We start from the raw sequence: 20,686 nt of genomic DNA, 5'->3' as shown, positions 1-20,686 counted from the left end.
AAATTGCTGATTTTGTATCGAAATGTCTTCATTGCCAACAAGTTAAAGTCGAACATCAACGACCCGCAAGCTTATTGCATCCCTTACCCATACCGGAGTGGAAATGAGAACATATCACCATGGATTTTATTGTGGGATTGCCTCGCTCCAGTAAAGGTATGGACTCAATTTGGGTTATTGTTGATAGGCTGACTAAATCTGCTCACTTTTTACCTGTTAAGACAATTTATAATGCGGACAAATTGGCTATACTCTATATTGATGAAATTGTTAGACTGCATGGAGTGCCTGTGTCCATTGTTTCTGACAGGGATTCGAAGTTTACATCGAGATTTTGGCAAAGCTTACAGACTGCGTTGGGTACTGAATTGAGACTGAGTAGTGCTTATCATCCTCAGACCGATGGCCAGTCAGAAAAGACCATCCAGACTCTGGAGGATTTACTGAGAATGTGTGTCCTTGATTTTCAGGGAAACTGGGAAAGCCATTTGCCATTGGCTGAATTCGCCTACAACAACAGCTATCATTCAAGTATTGGTATGGCGCCTTTCGAGGCATTGTATGGCAGAAAATGTAGATCTCCGATTTGCTGGGCAGAAGTTGGAAATGGGCCTTTGCTTGGGCCTGAGATTGTATACGAAACAACTGAGAAAGTGAAACTAATACAACATAGACTGAAAATCGCACAGAGCAGATAGAAAAGTTATGCTGATGTCAGAAGACGGGATAGAGAATATGAAGTGGGTAATCACGTGTTTGTGAAAGTGACACCGATGAAAGGCCAAACTCATTTTGGAGTCAAAGGCAAATTAGCGCCGAGATACGTCGGACCATATGAGATTATTGAGAAAATCAATCCGGCGGCGTATCAAGTTGCGCTTCCTCCTGAAATGGAGCATATGCACAACGTCTTCCACATTTCTATGTTGAGGGATTACCTCCGGGATCCTTTCCATGTAATAGAGCCGACTTGTGTAGTGCTGAGTGACAACTACACTTACGAGGAACGGCCTATACAGATTGTAAACAGACGGATCAAGAAGTTGAGAAACAAAGAGATTCTGTTAGTGAAAGTTGACTAGCAAAACCACGGTGGCGTATATGCCACTTGGGAAAGGGAAGATGACATGGCTAAAAGATATCCTGAACTGTTCCCACTGAACCCTGTTTTCTTCCAGAATGAAGGTAACTCGAGTTTAGAGGACTAAACTCTTTTTAAGGAGGGGAGACTGTAACAACCCTCGTCACTGTTTACCGAATAACCACTGATTAGCGTTAAACTGAAACTGATTATGACTTATAAGTGAACTGAATAAACTGAGACTGATTGTGATTAATAACTGAAGTAATTGAACTGATTGAAATACTGAACTGACTGACTGAAATCTGAAACTGATTGATTGACTGTGTCTGTTTAAATGCATTGTCTATCTGTTGATTGTTAATAGATCTGTTCGTGTTTTTATGGTTAAATTGCGAATTAAAGGCCTTATCGGCGGCCGAACCGGAAACCGATTAGTGTTTTATGATCATCGTGATTTATGTGATTTTATGGTGTAATTACCTGAAAACTGATTAGGTATGATTAAATTAGATTAAAATGAGTTAAATTGCATTGTTACACTTATTTACCATTAGTGCCACTTAGTGGCCACTACCTAACACATATGGAGCCTTGTACAACACTTGACCAACACAATTCATCAGCCATTTTCATTGTTTTGCCGACCAAGAGAGATAGAGAGTGAGAGAGAGTTGAGTTGTTCTTAAGAGTTTTGGCTTGAATCTTGAAGAATTGAAAGCTTAAGTGCATAATTGAGCCTCTAGACTTGTAATTGAGGAACCTAGGTATGAATTTCATCCTCTTTATTGTGTATTTAAGTTCCTTCTAGCATGGATCATGGTAGAATAAAGAGTTAAGTCATGAATTGGTTCGAAAGTGTTGAATTGAAGCTTAATCATTGCTTGCATGGCATACTCTTGCATCTTAGAGCTTGTTCTTCATGAATTTGCCACATGCATGTCCATGTTTTGGTCATGAACCATGTTTTCATCTTATTTTTGTAAGAGTTAGCTCATTTGAGCTTGTATTTAAAGCTTTGAAGTGGTTTAAATTCATGCATGTTTGCATGTTCTCCATATTCATGAAAATTGGTTTGAATTGAGTTGTTTGAAACACCCTTGGGCTTCGATTTTACAAATTGAGCTTTGAATCATATTAGAGTAGGAGTTTTGATGTGTCTTCTGCAAAATTGGCCCAAGAGGATCGAATTTATGGTTTAAAAACTTGGTTTTGAGCTTGAGGTTCAAATCTGGAATTTCCAGAATTTGGACTCACGCTCGAGCGGGGTGACTGGCGCTCGAGCGTGGAAATCGTGCTCCCAGCATTTTGTTCTGTTTTGAATTCCGCTCGAGCGGAATAATTGACGCTCGAGCGGGACATTGTGTCTCATGCTCGAGCGGGTGTCGAGCGCCTAATCAAGCGTGATTTTCACCTATCCAGCACTTTTGACTGTTTTGCAGAACGCTCGAGCGGGTAATTATATGCTCGAGCGGAAACCTTTGTCTGCATGTCCGCTCGAGCGGTGTAACATACGCTCGAGCGCGACCCCTGTTTTCTGAAAATTCTGAAAATGCTTTTAAAGTGCATCTTTGCATCCTCATCTCATCCTAGGCATTATTAGGCCTAGTTTAAGGCATCTTAATGAGGATATAGATGTAGAACCACACCGAGGCATTAGGGATTAAGTTATTATCTTTCCCAACTGTGTAGCTTAGTGTGTGTGTTCGATCTGTAACTGTGTAGGGTTGGCGACTGGGGACGCGCTCTAGTTTTGCTGTAGCCCAGAACTCTGTGAGTAACAACTGTGTAAAGATATGTTCAAAATGATTATCTTCTGAACAATTGAACTGTACTGCTTTCTGAACTGTTACTGTTAATTGAATGAATGTATGTCCTATATTCTGAACTGTATTGTGGCATCCTTAGCAACTACTGTTTACTGTTACTGTTACAGAGATCTCTGTCGGTTCCCTCGTTGGAACCACTACTGTTACTGACTGATGGCCATCATTTACTGTTCGGTCTTTTAAGACCTACTGTTTACTGTACTGTTATGCTAATGGATGTACCACATATGACTATATCGACTGAACGACTGAAATACTGATTTAACGAACTGTTTTCATTACTGTAAGGACATTCATTCTTAACCCCTTTACGCATTGTGTTATTTACTGGGCTTTAGCTCACTGTTCCCGGGACCTGGAAAAGTTCAAGAAAAGTACACTTCCGGTCGCGAAATTGCTCCGCCGGAACTTCAGCTTCAAGATCTGACATGTGTCTCATCATCATTCATCAAAATCAAAGTGTATCCTTTTTTAATGAGTCGTAGCCTTTCCGGGAAGCGGATCGGAGGCCGTGATCGAGTTGCCTTCGCCGAAACACGCATTTCCGTGCTCGTTATTTCACGACAAACGGGCACCCTGATTTATGCTCGTTTTGTACTATCATGCACATAACTTGCATTCTCATGAGCATACTTACATTTTTATGCACATTTCTTGATATTGGCATACCTCTATGCTTGAGCATACGTTGTCACGCATGTTCCACTCTTGCATTATGATGCGTTCACTCATAGGCACTGCGTGTGTCAAACTTCCAGAATCACATTGAATATATGTTGGTAGCATATTGTACTTGTTGCAATTTCTCTCTTTTGCAGGCACGATATTGTATGTATGGTTCAATTGAGGCTGGTGCGACCAGACGAATCACGCAGGTATCGTATCTTCTCCGTGTGAGACGTGGCGGGGATTGAATAATCCTCCGCATTCTTAACTGCATGAAATGTAGTTGTTGCTTTGCATTCTTGCTTAAAACTGTTGCATCTATTTGCGAATACTTGCTTCATTACAGCTTGCTGCATTTGCATGATCATTGAGTTATGTTGGGCTTCTTGCATATCGCTTTGCATTTTGCCCCCCCTGCCTGCGGGCCTGCCTGCGGGCACATCTCTATTTTACTTTGTACGTTTGTCTAAGTCTTCGGCCTTGCCAAAAATGGGTCGTCTCTGGGCTTTGACATTCACTCCTGTCACTTGTGACTTTCGAGTTCTGTCAAAGAGGGGCAACTGTAGACACCCCATTTTTGACCGACCTTAAGACTCAGACGTCACTGATTGAGCGCTTGGTGATGTTGCATAATGTGCTCGTTCAGAAGTTTCAGAGTCACGGCCGCGAGCCCTGCCTCCGGACTTCCGAACCCTCTTTTGTGCCTTGCCTCGGTTTGCGAACCAGACTCGGTTTTCTCTGTTTCTTTTCCTGAGGAGAGGGAGAGGTCCCGTAGACCATCTCTCAGTGGCCGTGGGCTACATTTTGTGGCCGTAGGCCATTTTGCCCATTTCGGAGTCCGGTTCCCGGTTTTCGGGATCGTTGGCCATGTGCCTCGATTCGGGACCGCTTAACCATCTCCATTTGCTCTGATCTTTGGCATACTTCCTATTTTCTCCCTTTTGAGGGACACTGGGGTCTGAGAAACCCATTTCGTGGCTGAACGCCACTTTCGGTGCTTAACAGCCCATTTTCGGGACCTCGAACTGCGCGTTTTGGCCCCCGAACATTCGTTTTGCAACGGTTTTCGTTCATTTTTGGCAGGTACCTCTGTTTTATCACTGGGAAGGCCGTAGAAGGGTAGGAGGCCAGCAATTATCTTGGCAACCAGTTATGTTCCATTTTCGCCCTCCGATGCCCATTTTTCACACTTCCGGGCTAATGTTGAACACCTTGGGCCCACTTTCTTGAACTTTCAACCACATATTTGTGATGTACACACTTGGGAGGATCCTAAAAGTTGGTGGCCGGCCAGTAATTCCACCTGACCCTTTTGAACCCCTCCTTCCGGGCTAATGTTGAACACCTTGGAGCCACATTCTTGAACTTTCAACCACATATTTGTGATGTACACACTTGGGAGGATCCTAAAAGTTGGTGGCCGGCCAGTAATTTCACCTGACCCTTTTGAACCCCTCTTTCCGAGCTAATGTTGAACACCCTTGAGCCATTTTCTTAGACTTTTAACCACAGGGTTGTGTTAAGGACACATGGGAGGACACCATCATGTGGTGGCCGGCCACTAAACCAGCTTGACCCTTTTGACCCCTAGCCGGCCGGCTAGGGGGTGTGGCCGGCCGGCCACCTGCAACCAAAATACTTGGCCGGCCGTAATCCTCACACTGTTCACTTTACAGCTGTATGGCTTTATCCCCCAGAAAATATCAGTATCCGGGGGATATTTTGTGGGGGAAAGTTGGCCTCCTTTTCCCCCACTTTTACACCTCCTTTTTGGTCCTTATAACCAGCAGGCAACATCATATTTTGGGGTTGGAAAAAATTTTCTTCAAGCCTCAATACACATATCTCCCTCCATCTTCCTCATTTTCCTAAAAATCCTTAAGTCCTACACCTTGTTTTCTTCATCACCACCAAGCTCTACCACCACCACTCCATTCCAGCAGCAAGAGGAAGAATTCCAGCAACTTAGAGTCATCAAAATTGGTCCAAGAAGCAACAAAAGACTTGTCTCCAAGGGTGAGTTGCCATTTCCCCTTTTTTTGAGCTTTTCTTTGCAATATTTCTTAGCCATCTATGCTTTTTGCTTTGAGCTCTGTCCATAACTGAAAGTGGCCTTCTTTTGAGCTCATTTTCATGTCTCATTAAGGGCTCAACCCTGTTTGAGCCCTCCATCTTGCACTTGTTTCATTATCCCTCTAAAATGTCATTTTCTTGCATGATATTTTTAGCTTGTGTGTGATTTATTTTGGAGCATATTGTAAACTGATAATAGGCTTATTTTGAGCACCTCTTCAACATTTAAGAAGGGCTCAACACTGTTTGGGACTTCCATGTTGTACTTACCTTTATACTCCTTTTTTGGTCCCATTTTTGCATGCTTTGGCAGCCTATCATGCTTTTGTTTTTGGCCATTTTACAGTTCTGAAAATAGTCTCATTTTGGTCCATTCTTCATGTTTCATTTAGGGCCTTTCATGATTTGGGACCTCCATATGCCACTTCATGTTATATCTCTCTTTTGGTCCCCATTCTTGCATGTTTTGGCAGCCTATCATGCTTTTGTTTTTGGCCATTTTACAGTTCTGAAAATAGTCTTATCTTGGCCCATTCTTCATGTTTTATTAAGGGTCTTTGGCCGTTTGTGGAATATTGTGTATACTTTGTGTTATAGCCACTTTTGAGCCTCATTTTGCATTGCATTTCTAGCATGTTTTTATACGGTTTTGGAGTTTTTATAGTTCTGTAAACATGCATATTTTTGGTCCCTCTTCAATATTGTAGAAGGGAATTTTTCATTTTGGGCTTTGCATATACCACTTGCCTCTTTGGCCACCTTTTAGCCCTTTTTCTTGCATTGGGGTGCAGCCATACTTGTGTTTGTTTTTAGGGTTTTTACAGTTCTGGAAAACATCATATTTTGGGCCCCTCTTCAATGTTGTTGAAGGGTCCTAACTCATTTGGAATTAGCAGTTGCGAGTTGCTTCATAATCTCATGTTAGGGCCATTTTCGCATGCTAATTTTGCCCTATCTTTGCTTTCTGTTTGGGCATGTTTTGTACTAGTAAAATGCTTATTTTGGGACTGCCTTGCTTCTGTCTTTACATTCCATGTACCAATTTTGCATGTTTGGTATAGCTATAGGCCATTTCGGGTGCCAAAATTCGTGTTTCAGGACTATTCCGTGCATCGGGTGTGTTTTCGCCTCATTTTGGGACCGTTTTCCCCCACATTTCATTGTTGAAAATCCATTAACATGTTTGCACGCCATTTCATGTCATTTGCATCGCGTATGCCACTGTCTCGGTTTGCGTGCCCGTGTGCACGCATTTCGAGGCACTTCATTTTCATTCATCGGCCTCTTATGTGAGTGTGGCTGAGGCTCTCTCATGTTAGTATAAGTCCATGTTGCATTCTATATGCCATTTCCATGTCATTGCATTGCATATGCCATTGCCTCGGTTTGCGTGCCCGTGTGCACGTATTTCGAGGCACTTCATTTTCATTCATCTGCCTCTTATGTGAGTGTGGTTGAGGCTCTCTCATGTTAGTATAAGTCCATGTTGCATTCTATATGCCATTTCCATGTCATTTGCATTGTGTCTATCATTTTCTCGGTTTGCGTACCCGTGTGCACGCATTTCGAGACATCTCATTTTCATAGCATTGTGCATGTTAGGATTGTATCTTAGTTGTATTTCATGCATGTCATGCATATTGCATTGCGTTCGGAATAGGAGTTAGCCCGGACACGGGAAACGAGGTGCGTTTCGTACTCCGAGTGACAGAATGCATCTCAATTTCCAAGTCACCGACACTCCGGATCACCCATGATGGAGTTAGGTCTTTTCGTGTTTATATGTGCATTCATTCTATATTGAATTGTGCAATTCGATTCCTCGGCCATCATGCCTCGATATGCGTGATTGGTGGCACGAGGATCGAGGTATGCATATATTTGTGAAAATACATTGCTATGCCCCTTTCCTGTTCTCTGTTATAGCAAAATGAAGAATCAACAACTTTTCGGAGCTCGGCACGCTTTCCAAGAATAACTGCTAAACAGAGGCTAATTGGGGCATCCCGGTGGATTTCCGTACAAGACAACCCGGACATGCATCATCCATCCGAAGCAAGGCAGTCCCTGGCTTGCATGCCAGTTTTATTAAGCTTTCTTAGTTAATTTGTTAAATTAATTAGGAATTTGTACATTATTTGGACTGTAATATTTATTCGGGACTGTATATTATTTATTTGGACCCTCTGCGCGAGGGCAAAACTGTAATAAGTGTGCGTGAGTGTGATGTATGTCTTCCAACCCCACGTCTTTCTTCCCTTTTATTTATCCGTTTATGATGGCTAGATTAGGGCATGTTTCAATTTGCATACAGTATGATAGCATGTTTGCATTCATTCATCTGTATTGCATGCACCGGGCTCGGCGCATCATACTAACTGCATTTGTATTTCAATTCCAAATTGAATACATGTTAGTTATTGCATCCCATATGCCATGTTTAGAATAGCCGAGCCTGCTATATTTGCATTTTTGCATGTGTTGCATTAGGCATTTCTGTATACTTAGGATTCATGCATGGATTTCTAATGAAGTTTCTATTTTGGCTTGGAGTACTCGGTAAGTTTTATGCTTTAGCATCCTTGCATGCGTGTGAGTGAATGCCATGAATAGCATGCTTGCCATGAGGCTAAATGCTTATGTGATATATCTGCCTGAATGCCTGTGGGTGAAGGTTGAGTTACTTGGATTGGGACAATTCATCAAATGTTTGTTTTAAGCCCACTAGATAGTGGCAAAAATATCTTTTCCTAAGCCCACCTGCGGGTGGCAAAATCTGCATTTTAAGCCTACTTGCGAGTAGCAAACCATCTTTCAAATAAACGAACATGAAATATTTTGTTCCAATTCAGGCGATCCAGTCTATACTTGTATGTTGTGCACATCACATAGTAACCTAGGCTAATAACCGGATTAAGAACATACAATGTTTCCAAAAAATAGATATCATGGTTAGTAGAGGCCGATCTTTGATCGGGCGAGCGGGGGTGCTCACGAAGTGACCTTCCCCAATCGTACCCAAGTTCCCGAGCCGAGGCAACTTTGGTGATGACGGACACGTGGCCTTTTGGCACCGAGTCAGGGTTTCCTAAATTTCCCAAAATAAAATATTTAGGTGGCGACTCTGTATCTGGCAAAGCAGTCCATGTTTGGCACTTCTTTCAAAAATCTGTTTTCTCAAAACGATTTGCCGGATTTGGACTCTTTGGTTCAGATTTAGAACCGTGACTACAAGTCGAGTCCGAACTGTAGCGAGGTCCCCCGCGGGCATGTTACAGTGGGGTAGTCCCCAATCTGATTAAATGTTTCCCAGTAGCGACTGTTGTAGGATCTGAGGGTCTCTTTATCCCCCATGTCGATGGAGAGTAACTGGTTTATCTCCACCGGTGTTTTAGTGTTTGTTCGAAACCTTGTTACAAATGCTTCTGCCAGTTGAGCCCAGGAGGCTATGCTGCCCTCTGGGAGCTTTTCGAACCAAGTCAAGCCTAGGTCGCCAAGGCTTGATGGGAAGAGTATGCACATCAAGGCCTCGTTTCACCTGTATACGGCCATGACTTGGCTCAAGTGGCTCAAGTGTGAGTACGGGTCCGTCTTCCCTTCATATGTAGTGAATTTTGACTGAAGGAAGCCTGATGGTAGGGTCGCGTTTTCGATCGCTGGAACAAACGGTGAAGTCTGCAGTCTTGCTAATGCCTTGTCCGTCGGTTCGTAGGCAGGGCGCGGTATTGGCATTCCAACCTCGACGTTTCCATGCGTCCGAGGAGCCAACCGTTGCAAGGCTGAAACTCTATGTGGATCCCTTGCCTTGGCATCCTCCTTGCATCGTGCTTTCTCTTCGAGCACGGTTCGTAAGTCGGATGACCGGGGCAGCTCTGTCTGTCTAGATCTGGTTTGGTGTGAATGTGAAGGCCAATACGTGCTTCCTTCCGTGTATGATCTCCCAGATCTTGTCCTCTCAGACCTAGAGTGACGAGTTCTGGAAGACAAGGATTGAGTGTCGCCTGTCCTGAGGCTTCTGCTTTCTCCTTGTGAGGGTGTAGTATTCCTACTACGATTTTCTGAGTGGCGAGGGGGCGTCTTGTTTTTGCGCCCCTCTCCTGTCGCCACTTCTTTTTTCTTCATCTGGCGTTTCAAGGCCTCAATGTCCGCCGCCATCTTCTTTATCAATTCATCTTGCTCTTTCACGCGATCTTCCAGAGCTTGAGAGTCAATCCTCCGTCTTTGTCTGTCGGGACTTTGAGAATGGGACTGACGGGGGCTGTGAGTCCGTCTTCCCCTAGTATCCCTCCTGGAGGTATGTCTTTGGGGTTCCAAGTCCGCCATGGGAGGGACAGCAGGTAATCCTTCACGCCTTGCGCCCCCTTCTGGAGTTAGTCCGTCGATGGCGGACTGCGGCATGTCTTCAATGTGTGCCATTGAATGAGCAAAGGAGAAGCTTAGTCAAGAGGTTTTTTGTTTTTGTCTGTTCTTCCCACAGACGGCGCCAATTGTACGGGGAGGAAATAATTCTCCTCGTATAATCCTGTTGACTAAGTCCGCGCTCCTCCGTACGGCGTTGCTTTGTCACCTGAAAATACAAACGTGAGCTAGCCGGCGGGTGTGTGCCGGAAACCTCTCCGATGCCTAAGTCAGAAAACTTGACAAATAGACAAAGCTCAATGTATTCAAGAAGCAAAATTGTATGTTGTGTTATGTTGTTACCTCCCCCAAGGTGATGCTTGTGAGCTTTTATATATTTTGAGTGGCACAATCCTAGTAGGACTTTTAATCCTCCATGTAGAGTCCTTCTAGGATTCATACTCCTAAAGGATAATGCTTATCCTTTTACACCCCCCCCCACTGCTCAAACCAAGTGGGATGGTTTTCACTATGGCCGAACTATCGCACGACCGAAGTAAAACTGGCTATGCTGAGCCACAGAGTAGGCCGAACTACTCTTAGCTCGGTTCTCTCTCTACTCCTCCTTACCTCGGTTTTCTCAGGTTCAACCATGGTGTGTTTAGACCAAGCTTCCAAGTAGCAAGCTCTGACCGATCTATCCATAATGTGTCACGACCGGACTAAATGTAAGGCCGGACTTACTTCAAGTTGCCATCGAACCGGAGTTGCTTTACATATTCATGAGCCGGAGTAACCATACCTCTCCTGGGCCGGAGTAACTACACTTTTCCTGGTCCGGAGTAACTACACTTCTCCTGGTCCGAAGTAACTACACTTTTCCTGGGCCGGAGTAACATTACGGTTTTTTACCGATTCCTTCACACTTTGGGCCATAGAGCACAAATCACAGCTCGGCCCAATTTTTCCCAAAAATTACCCTCTCAGTTATTATGACTATATTGATGCCTAGTTTAAAATATTTTTATATCAAAATGAAAACTTCAGTCACTCCTAGTTCATCCAATTTGATCAAAAGTTCAAATCAGAATTGCCTTCTTGGTTTCTGCGATAGTAGACTCAATATGGCGCCATTACAGATATCTTCCCAGCAATCGTGATTGAATAGGTTAACTACTTTTCAACTGTTTTCTCATTCACCCCACAACAGAAGAAATTCCTTAAATTGCTTATTTTTATATCCAAATACAAAGTCCCTTGGATATTCAAATGGCAATACGGCATTGCTGATGATGTGGTTCAAAAGATACATATGGTTAATTGGTGGGATAACTACAAACTTTTCCGCATTGTTGAAATTGTTCAAACTGAGTTCTCGATTAATGTTCATGCTCCTACACCTGCTATGGTTAAAACTCAACAGAACCCAACTGCTTCAGTAACTCAAAGAAGCCAACTTCCTACAGTCAACCTTGGAAGCCCAACCTCCAGTTTTTCCAAGCCCAAGTCATCCAAGTCAAAGATTAAATCAGAAACAGTAAAGCCCAGCACTGTTAAACCCAAGTCAAAGGATAAAACACAATCCATATCTGCTAAATCAAAGTCCAAAACTAAGTCTCCAATTCATGCATCACAGGCTCAGCCCAAAGTTAAATCGAAGTCATCTAAAGATAAGCTGCTCAAAATGGCTCGTCTACTAGTTAATCAGGCCCAAGCCCAATCAGATTCGGATAACACCAGCTCAGAAGAGAGTTCAGACAGTTCAAGCTTTTCTGAAGGTTCAACCACTAATAACCCATATGGACCCGAGTTCCAAGATGCTCAGGACCCATATGCCTAGTAAGCTCTGCATTGGATTCCATATAATTACAAATTGGCTTCAATCAATACTCTTTTTAGAAAAGCTGCCATTTTGTATTTATATTGACTCCATCGGTTAAATCTCCACCGAAAGTAATGAATAGTAAAAAGTCACTATTCACTTTTACTGTCCATCAGTCAATCAATCTACTAAAAGCTGCTTCAACTTTTGTCAATCAGCCGAAAACATCCGACAACCTGCTTTTGCCAATGTGCTGCCAGCTGCTCTCATGATCAACCAAGTCACATGCTGCATAGTTAATGTTCCTGCTATAAATTGTAATGGTTAATTCATTTGTAACCAGGAGTTGGTAGAAACTATCTGAGTGAGAACCAACACCTAGTCAACTAGTCAATTTTTCTTGTTTTCTTGGCTAAACTATGTATTTTGAAGCAACTCAGTGTTTATTCAATTAAACAACTGTAAGTTGTTTTTTGATTAAATGTTAGTTTGAGTAATTAATTATTTTGTGTGCATATTATTCATGCTTTTGTTCATCAATTGTATAAATGCCTTCTTACTTCCGCTTCCGCCTCCTTATGGTGCATCTAAAAAAGTAAAAAATTGTTTAAAATTTTAAAAATATTTGCTAAAAACAAAAATATATGAAATACAAAAAATAAAAAGCAAAAAACTCAATTTTTTAAAAATTGAATCTAAAAAATTAAAACCAAACACAGTGAATCTTTTTCTAAGCTAATTCCTCCCACTAATTTTGAAACTCAACCCTCGGAAGTCTTTGCTATAATCTCCTTGTTCAAAACTCATGCTAGTCCGAATGGGCTATCAATCCCAACATCGACTTTGCAGATTGGAAATTTTATCAACTTATTTGGTTTCGTTTTTTTGAAAACAGTCTTCAGAAAATTTTACTTTTTTATTTTTTGTGTTTTTTTTTTTGTTTTTAATGAATTTTTTAAAATATTTTAAGCAATCTTTTTAATTTTTAGATATATCTAACATAAATATACCTAAAAAGTAAAAAAATTGTGAAAAAAACCTTTTAAAAATTCATTAAATACCAAAAATACAAAAAAAAAAAAAAAACGAGAATTCAGTACATTTTTTTTTTGTATTTTTTTGTATTTATTAATTTTTTAAAATATTTTTTCACAATTTTTTTTACTTTTTAGATACATTTAAGTAAGGTGCATCTAAAAAAGTAAAAAAAATGCTTAAAATTTTAAAAATATTTACTAAAAACAAAAAAACACCAAAAATAAAAAAATAAATTTTCAAAAAACTTAATTTAGGGGTTGTTTGGGGTGTCCTAAATAAGTGCACTTTTTATCTTTTTGGACTAAAAAATTGAGGAAGAAAATATGGATGTTTGGGTTAACTTTTTGATTTTTTTTTGAAAAATGTGTAATAAAAAATTGTAAAAATTGATTTGTAGGGAAAAATTAGGATTGAGAGTTGTGCAGCCGTAATTGTTGACTTTTGGTGAATAGTGTTAACTTTTTAACTTTTTGAGTAACTTTTTGACTTTTTTACAATATGCCAAACTTGGCCTTAAAAAACTCAAACCAAACACACTGATTTGTACTCAAAAAAATTATTAAATACGTTTAATTTCTCAATATTAAATTATTTAGGATTATAATTACTCTCAAAACACTGTATATTTTTTTTCAAATTACCATTCAAAATATACTCAAAATGATAAACAAGTCAAAAAAACCTAGATTAAGGCCTCGTTTGGCAAGTGATTTTTTTAGTCAAAATGTCAAAAAATTGTTTAAAAAGTCAACAATTTATACTAAAAAGTCAAAGATTTTTTTTTTCTCTCTACCTTTTGCATATCTTTTCGTAAAAATTTAAAAAATTATCTTAAATATACTAATTTTTTTGTATCATATTTTAGTAAAAAAATCAAAAAATTAATAAAAAAGCATGTTACCACACGAGTTCTGTTTGGGCCGGGCAGCGAAAATGGTGCACTCAATTTCAAAGGTGAGGAGATCATAAAAAAAAAAAAAAAAAAATTCAAAGGAGAGGAATATCTGATTACAGGGGCGCGAGTTCTTAGAAATGGAGTTTTGTTTTCTCTTTATCTTCTTTTTGTACCTTCAAACCCTGTCCAAAACCCAAACCCTACCTCACCTACTCCTTCCACCACTCCCAACCACCCCCTCTTGTCACTTCCCCACCAACTCTCTGCCCCCTTCCCCAAACTCCCCCGTCACTGCCTCCCCCATCACCTCCCCCGCCCCCTCCCCCTCTCACTTTTTTGGTATATCGGCCATTTGTACACTGGCCACACTTTGCGCTTCATAAAGGAAAATGAGTGAGAGCACTAATTAGTGCTATCACTAATGATGTGGCAGTGGGCCCCACCAGGAATGATTTGATGTTTTGGCCTTGGTGTTGTATTTTTTTCCTTTTTTTTATTGAGTGTCATATCATTAGTGGTCTTTTTAGACCTCCAAAATTAGTGGTCTCTATCATTGTTGCTTCATAAATTTGCAGATCCTGTACAACTGCCTCGCCAGTCAGAGGTAAAGACTCTGTCACCAACTGGGATGATGACATAAATAGGTATACACTGGAAATGGCATTGAAATGAAGAGATCACCATTTTGTTATATGAGAAATTCTTGTAACCTAAGTTTTTTGAATGTATTAAATAGTTGGCTGTTATACTACTCCATCAATAGCACATGTAAATGCACTTAATAAATCTTTGTCTTGTATCATAGGTAGGATTTTGAAGGATTTCAAGCATTATTAATAATTATGCCATTTATTTTGGGATTCACTCTGTGTGATTATTGTGTTTAATTCATGATAGTTTTTTCAGCAAGAAGGTTATTTTATTTATTTATTTATTATTATTATTATTATTATTATTATTATTATGTTGTAGGAGGAAGAGTGAGATGGAAGTTTTAAAATCTAAACCAAAAATGGATCTTGTTTAACATGTTTTCTACACTGGTGTCTAAGATGTTAACTAACACAGTTTTGGCACAATTTTGGAACCAACTGCACTATATTTTTGCTTCCAATTATCTTAACAGTAAATGCTGGCAAAAATGTAAGATGCATTAGAAGCTTTATCATTATGCCATGGGGGCAAATAAAGTTTTTAATTGGTATTTAAATTAGGATTTTTATTTTTTTATTTTTTTTTTTAAAGTTTGGCTTGGTTATTTGTGATTATGGAGATCAATTTGATTTCTTTTTTTATGAAGACAATGAGAAGTAGAGAAGGAAGAATAAGGGTTTGTCTTTTTATCACTACCGTTAATGGAGTTAGTGTTGCAATTTAGTCTAAAATCACATGGAGGGACATGTGACTATTTTTAGAAGAAAAGGGAGTAAAAGTACTCTGGGCCGCTGCCACAAGTGATAAAATGGATTTTGCCCTATATATATATATAATGAGACAAAGAATGACCTCACGAATGAATAATTAATCATCTACACGTCTTTTATTTATCTAGGTGAAGGAAAGGAGGCCCAGGCTCCCAGTTTCAGCAACTGTACAAGGACATATTGGACACTACCCATGGACCATTATCTTATTGACTTATTACTGGACCAGGTGCTAAGAGGGAATAAAATTGGGCATGCATTCATAACTCAGGCTTGGAATGAAATGGTGAAGTCATTCAATTCAAAATTTGGATCTCACTATGACAAAGAGGTCTTGAAAAGTCGCTATAAACATTTGAGGGAGCAATATAATGACTTAAAGATTCTTCTTGATCACAATGGGTTTTCTTGGGATGAAACCCAAGAAATGGTTACTGCTGAAGAGTATGTTTGGGACTCTTATACCAAGGTGAACCACCATTCACATGCTTCTTGTTACTGAGTTGTGTTTTGTTTGATAGTTCATTGCTTATGTTTTACAGTGCAGGCATATCCTGATGCTCAATTGTATAAATTTAAAACTGTCCCAAGCTTCAACAAATTATCACTATTGTGTCAACTTGATTTAGTGAAAAATGTTCTCAGGGTTGGACAACTTTGGAACCTGTGAGTAATAATTTAAATTGCATAGACTGCCTTGAATGAATGATGCATGATGCATATAGTTTTTCTTTGTGAAATAAAAGTTCAATGGGTTTTGATGAATATATTCTATTATTGTTATCTCATGTTCTTCTTTAATTTGTTGAAGGAAGGGATTTTCAAGCATCCCAAAATGGCAGTTGTTTGAGGTCTGGTTGGACAGCACCTATGGACCGATATTTTATCGTTTTGATGCTAGAGCAGATCCGTAAAGGGAATATGATTGATCAAAATTTCAACAAACAAGCTTGGGGTGATATGGTGGCGAAGTTTGTCGCAAAATTTGGGTCTCTGCACCACAAAGATGTTCTAGAAAGTCGTTTTGAGAAAATGAGGAATCTATTCCATGATATGAGAACTCTTATTGATCAGAGTGGGTTTGCATGGGATGAAATGCAACAGATGGTGACGGCTAGTGATGATATCTGGGATGCTTATATCAAGGTGCATATTTCAGTATAGTTCTCTAATAACATTCGTAACATGTAAGATTTTAGTGTGCAGTAGCTTACATTCTTCATAACCAGGAGCGTCCTGATGCACAATCATTCCGAAGTAGAACTCTCCCAAACCATAATGATTTGTTTATGATATATGGAAAGAAAAATGCTTGGGAGCACTAATTAGTGCTCTCACTAATTAGGTGGCAGTGGGTCCGTCATTAATGATGTGATGTTTTGGTCTTGGAGTTGTATTTTTTTATTTTTATTTTTTTACTTTTTTAATGCATTAGTGCTATTAGTGGTGATGTTTTTAGTGGGATGAATCATTGTTGTATATGGAAATACAAGCACTAATAGAAGAAGTGACCATGCAAGTCATTGTACCAATCTTGATGATGGTGCCCTAAAAGTAAACATTTGTGAGCTCTCTCTCTCTCTCTCTCCTTGCTTGATTTGTGTGAACCACAGCTGTTGTCTTTATATTGGTGAACCATGACTAGGATGGTGGCAATGATCATAAATATGGACTATACCTCTGTCTTTATCCTTTAAGCACAAGTGTGATTATTGTTTATTTGCCAGTATGATTGATCTAATTGTTTATCTTGAAAGCTGCATGTGACTGATATATATATATATATATATAATATTGCTATTACAATGTCTTTCTAATCTTAGTAATGTGATTGGTTATGTTGTATTTATTTGGAATTTATTACATAGTTGAGTGATGAGCAAAGGGAATTGATCCCATCTAAGCAGCACAGACACGGGGCATGGTTATTTCAAAAAAATGGAGATACGGATACGGTGGCAACACGACAATAAAATAATTTTTCATATATTTTTATTTCATATGTATATTAATATTACATCCACAAACAATTAAAATTAACAGAAACTAATTCTTTTTTATAGATGATCTATTAAGTATTTAAAATAAATAAATAAATTTCCAACATCCATCAAAAGCACTAAAGAATGGGGGGGAAAAAACTAGTTGGCGTGTCCCCGGCGTAATTCATGAAAAAAAAAGAATTAAAGGGACACGCCATGTGGCGTGTTCCATACATGTCCCTGCCGTTTCCCACGTTGGATATGAGGATGACACTTATTTTGAAGAGTTGGTGCTTCATAATATCCCATCTAGACTTTTTTGGATTTTGTAAAGAATTTGGAATCTTTTAGCTCTATAGGCGCATAGAGTTTTGTTCTATAAATTGTGTGTACTCGAGTTGTTTCATCTTTTCATGATATTCTATTTACTGATATTCCCTCCCTTTCTTTCCGTGCATGAAAAAAAAAAGGTAAAACGAAAATAAAGAAAGAAAAAAAGAATTCCACAGGACGTAGGAAAAATGGACTTATCTATATTGCTATATTATGCATAATGCAAATATTCATGGTATCCAAGGCACCTATATGGCGTCTTGTGACTGATTGTTTTCTCAATGTGTAGATCAGGAAGATGACCAATCCTCTTCTGGTAGTGATACTTCGAGCATTGCTTGGACAAAGCCAATGGACAGATATTTCATTGACCTCATGTTAGGACAGGTGTTTGAAGGGAATAGAGTTGAAAATACCTTCAATAAGCAAGCTTGGGTCTGCATGATCACATCATTCAATGAGAAATTTGGACTTCAGTTTGACAAATGTGTACTGGAAAATCAGTACCTAAGATTGATGAAACAGTATGACGACATCAGCACTCTTCTCAACAAGAATGGCTTTGCATGGGACGAAATAGAACAAAAAGTCACAGCTGACGATGATTATTGGGAAGCTTATATTGAGGTGAATTTCTTTCATGTGTATGACTGAATCGGCAAATCAAAGGCTGTTTCTTCGTTTTATTGTTCATGTAATTATTAATGACTTCAACTCAAAATAACATGGACCTTAGTTGCAGGAAGCGGGGTTGGGAGAGTTAGGGAATATAGAAGTTTCTAAGGTTGGAAGTGCCTATGGGAACATATATATTTTATATATTGAATAGATTTTAACAAATTTTTTTTTTTCTTCTTTTTTTCCCTACATAGTTGTGATATGTGTTAAAATATGAATAAACATTAAAGATGGATGTCAACTACAAATTATCTTTGTTAAGTATAAGTAAATATCTAAATAGGAACTACTAAGTTTGGGTTGTTTTTCTTTTATTTATGTGAGATTTATATGTTTGAGAGGTTTTATCTTAGCTGGGATCGAGTTTCTTACAAATTTTTTACTTGGGGAGCGCCGAATCACGTTTCTAAGTAAGAAATGTAACCCAAGTACAACTTTCCTGCTACTACGACATGGACCTTGTATATTATTTGAAAAGTACCTTACTTTTGATGAATTGCTGATAATGCACCATCTAACAAAGAGTGATTTACTGATGCCAGTTCTGTGAAGTAGGGTATTAGAAACACCCAATTGCTTGGACTTTACGTTCTTAATTGATAGCTAATTTGTCACCGTGATGATTTGCAGGAACATCCCGATGCTGTAGCATACAAAGATATAATATTGGAGAATTACTGTGATCTGAGCATTATTTTTGGAGATGAGATCCATGATGGAACGTCAAGTTATCTGTGCCCAGAAATGAATATTGATGATAATGCCCTGGAAATGGGGATGGATGGCATATTTGGAGCTCTGAAGTCCCCAGCTATTGATAATGAAGTGTCTAATGGGAGAAAAAGACGTGAATCCACCACACCGTTAAGTTCAACACGTGCGAGAAAAATCAAGAAAACCAGGGAGGAGCTGCAAGAAGCAGGTAGAAGTAATACAGTGGACAGGAACTATAGCTCAATAGAAAGCATTGTTGATGCACTTCAAGCTGTACCTGACATGGATGATGAACTCTTCTTGGATGCTTGTGATCTTTTGGAAGATGAGAATAAAGCGAAGGCGTTTGTGAAGATGGACATCCTGCATCGAAAGAAGTGGTTGTCACGAAATCTCCGTGCATAATTTAGGTTACTGTTTTTGGTTATCTGAAGTGTAGATATGATCATAATGTGTATATGAAGTATTAAGACACAATGTACAAGAGGAAACAGTTTTCAATCAGCATCCCATTCCTTTCTATCCTCTTCAATATCCACAGTTTCACTTGATGTTCAAATTGGTAGAAGAAGAATACTTTTTCTTTGCGCGTGTGTACTCTGTGCAAGTGCACGTTGTTTTCAATCGGCAATGGGCTACACAACAACATGTGACTAACCTTCTGATCATAACTCTCCTAATCTGGATGAAGGAGCTAGAATCCAGAAGAGGGATCTGTCTCAAATGACCATGAAATTAGTTTTTGATATTCTTGCATTTTGAAATTTTTATATGATTTTTATGAATATTTTTAAAGAGAAATTTTGGGACAAAACCATAGTATACTAAGGGACTTTTCATTAGTTAGATTCATAATCATGAAATTATGTTTGGATAGTTTTGTGCTTTAAAATTTTCCTATGATTTAACAGTTAAGAATATTTTGAGATAGAAAAGAGAGATTTTGGGACAAAACTGTTTGTCTACTAAGGTTTTGTTTGGAAAGTTAGATATTTTAGTTGGCTATTTGATTTTTTAGTTTACTAAAATAGTTGTGTTTGAGAAGTTGGTTTTTATTTTTTATTTTTTTTTTAGTTGATTTGATAATTGTGAGAAAAAAAGTGAAATGATTATGAGTTAGATGTGACATTTTTTTTATTGATTATTTTAACTTATTTTGTCTTTTAATAGACTATTTTAGTCCAACTTTCTTCCCAAACACTCCTTAAGAGACTTTATTAGTTAGACTAATAACACCATCAATTTTCACAAATTTCTATAATAATGAATTAAAATTCTGAAAATATGTATATATATGTATATGTTGTTAATAGTATGGTTTTAGTAAATTCCAAATTCATTTGTTACAAGACCAGTGCAAATGTGTGCTCATTGCTGGTTGGTATATAGATGATGTACTATGATTAACAGTAAAAGAATGTGGAAGTAATCCTAATGAATACTGTCATAAATATGAAGTCAGACATAATTATATTTTGTAAGCCCAAATGATGAAAACATCTTAATTAATGTCATTCAAAAGTTTATTACATTAATTTGTCATTACAAAGGAATATATATATATATTTTACATGTACTAGAATAGAAGAAATAAATGAAATGAAATCAATGATAAATTTTCTTAATCAATCCAGATGTTTAGCACTTCAGCCCACTCTAATCAAGTGTCACTGTTACACTGTGGATTATGATGGTATTGTTTAAAATTTATTAATTTTTTTTTGTTTAAAGATACTCGTTTAGAGATAATATACTTTAGTTAAAAGATTAAAAAGTTATTATAAATTATTTTAGTGCCTTTATTTTTTTATAT

At 38.6% G+C, this 20,686-nt stretch overlaps 1 protein-coding gene and 1 long non-coding RNA gene across 4 annotated transcripts; both read left to right on the top strand.

Annotated features, from left to right (window-relative positions):
- Window positions 1–14,313: 14,313 nt before the first annotated feature.
- Window positions 14,314–16,475, top strand: LOC145819615 (uncharacterized). 3 transcript variants are annotated; one of them, XR_014360374.1, is made up of 4 exons: window positions 14,314–14,346; window positions 15,295–15,635; window positions 15,978–16,312; window positions 16,396–16,475. It is a non-coding gene; the product is annotated as an uncharacterized LOC145819615 (long non-coding RNA). The 3 variants fall into 3 exon arrangements; XR_014360373.1 differs by lacking the exon at window positions 14,314–14,346 and adding an exon at window positions 14,362–14,386; XR_014360372.1 differs by lacking the exon at window positions 14,314–14,346 and having other exon boundaries at window positions 14,993–15,635.
- A 174-nt stretch (window positions 16,476–16,649) lies between these two features.
- Window positions 16,650–19,377, top strand: LOC145820170 (uncharacterized). The gene is made up of 3 exons (XM_082915030.1): window positions 16,650–16,730; window positions 17,771–18,108; window positions 18,790–19,377. The coding sequence occupies exons 2-3, from the start codon at window positions 17,833–17,835 to the stop codon at window positions 19,276–19,278; spliced, it is 765 nt and encodes a 254-aa protein (XP_082771156.1). The 5' UTR covers window positions 16,650–16,730; window positions 17,771–17,832; the 3' UTR covers window positions 19,279–19,377.
- The last annotated feature ends 1,309 nt before the right edge of the window (window positions 19,378–20,686 follow it).

Source organism: Camellia sinensis, chromosome 2 (genome assembly GCF_055761805.1).
Source record: "Camellia sinensis isolate YWXY chromosome 2, ASM5576180v1, whole genome shotgun sequence".
Taxonomy (NCBI): domain Eukaryota; kingdom Viridiplantae; phylum Streptophyta; class Magnoliopsida; order Ericales; family Theaceae; genus Camellia; species Camellia sinensis.
This window is presented reverse-complemented; position numbering and strand designations above follow the sequence as displayed.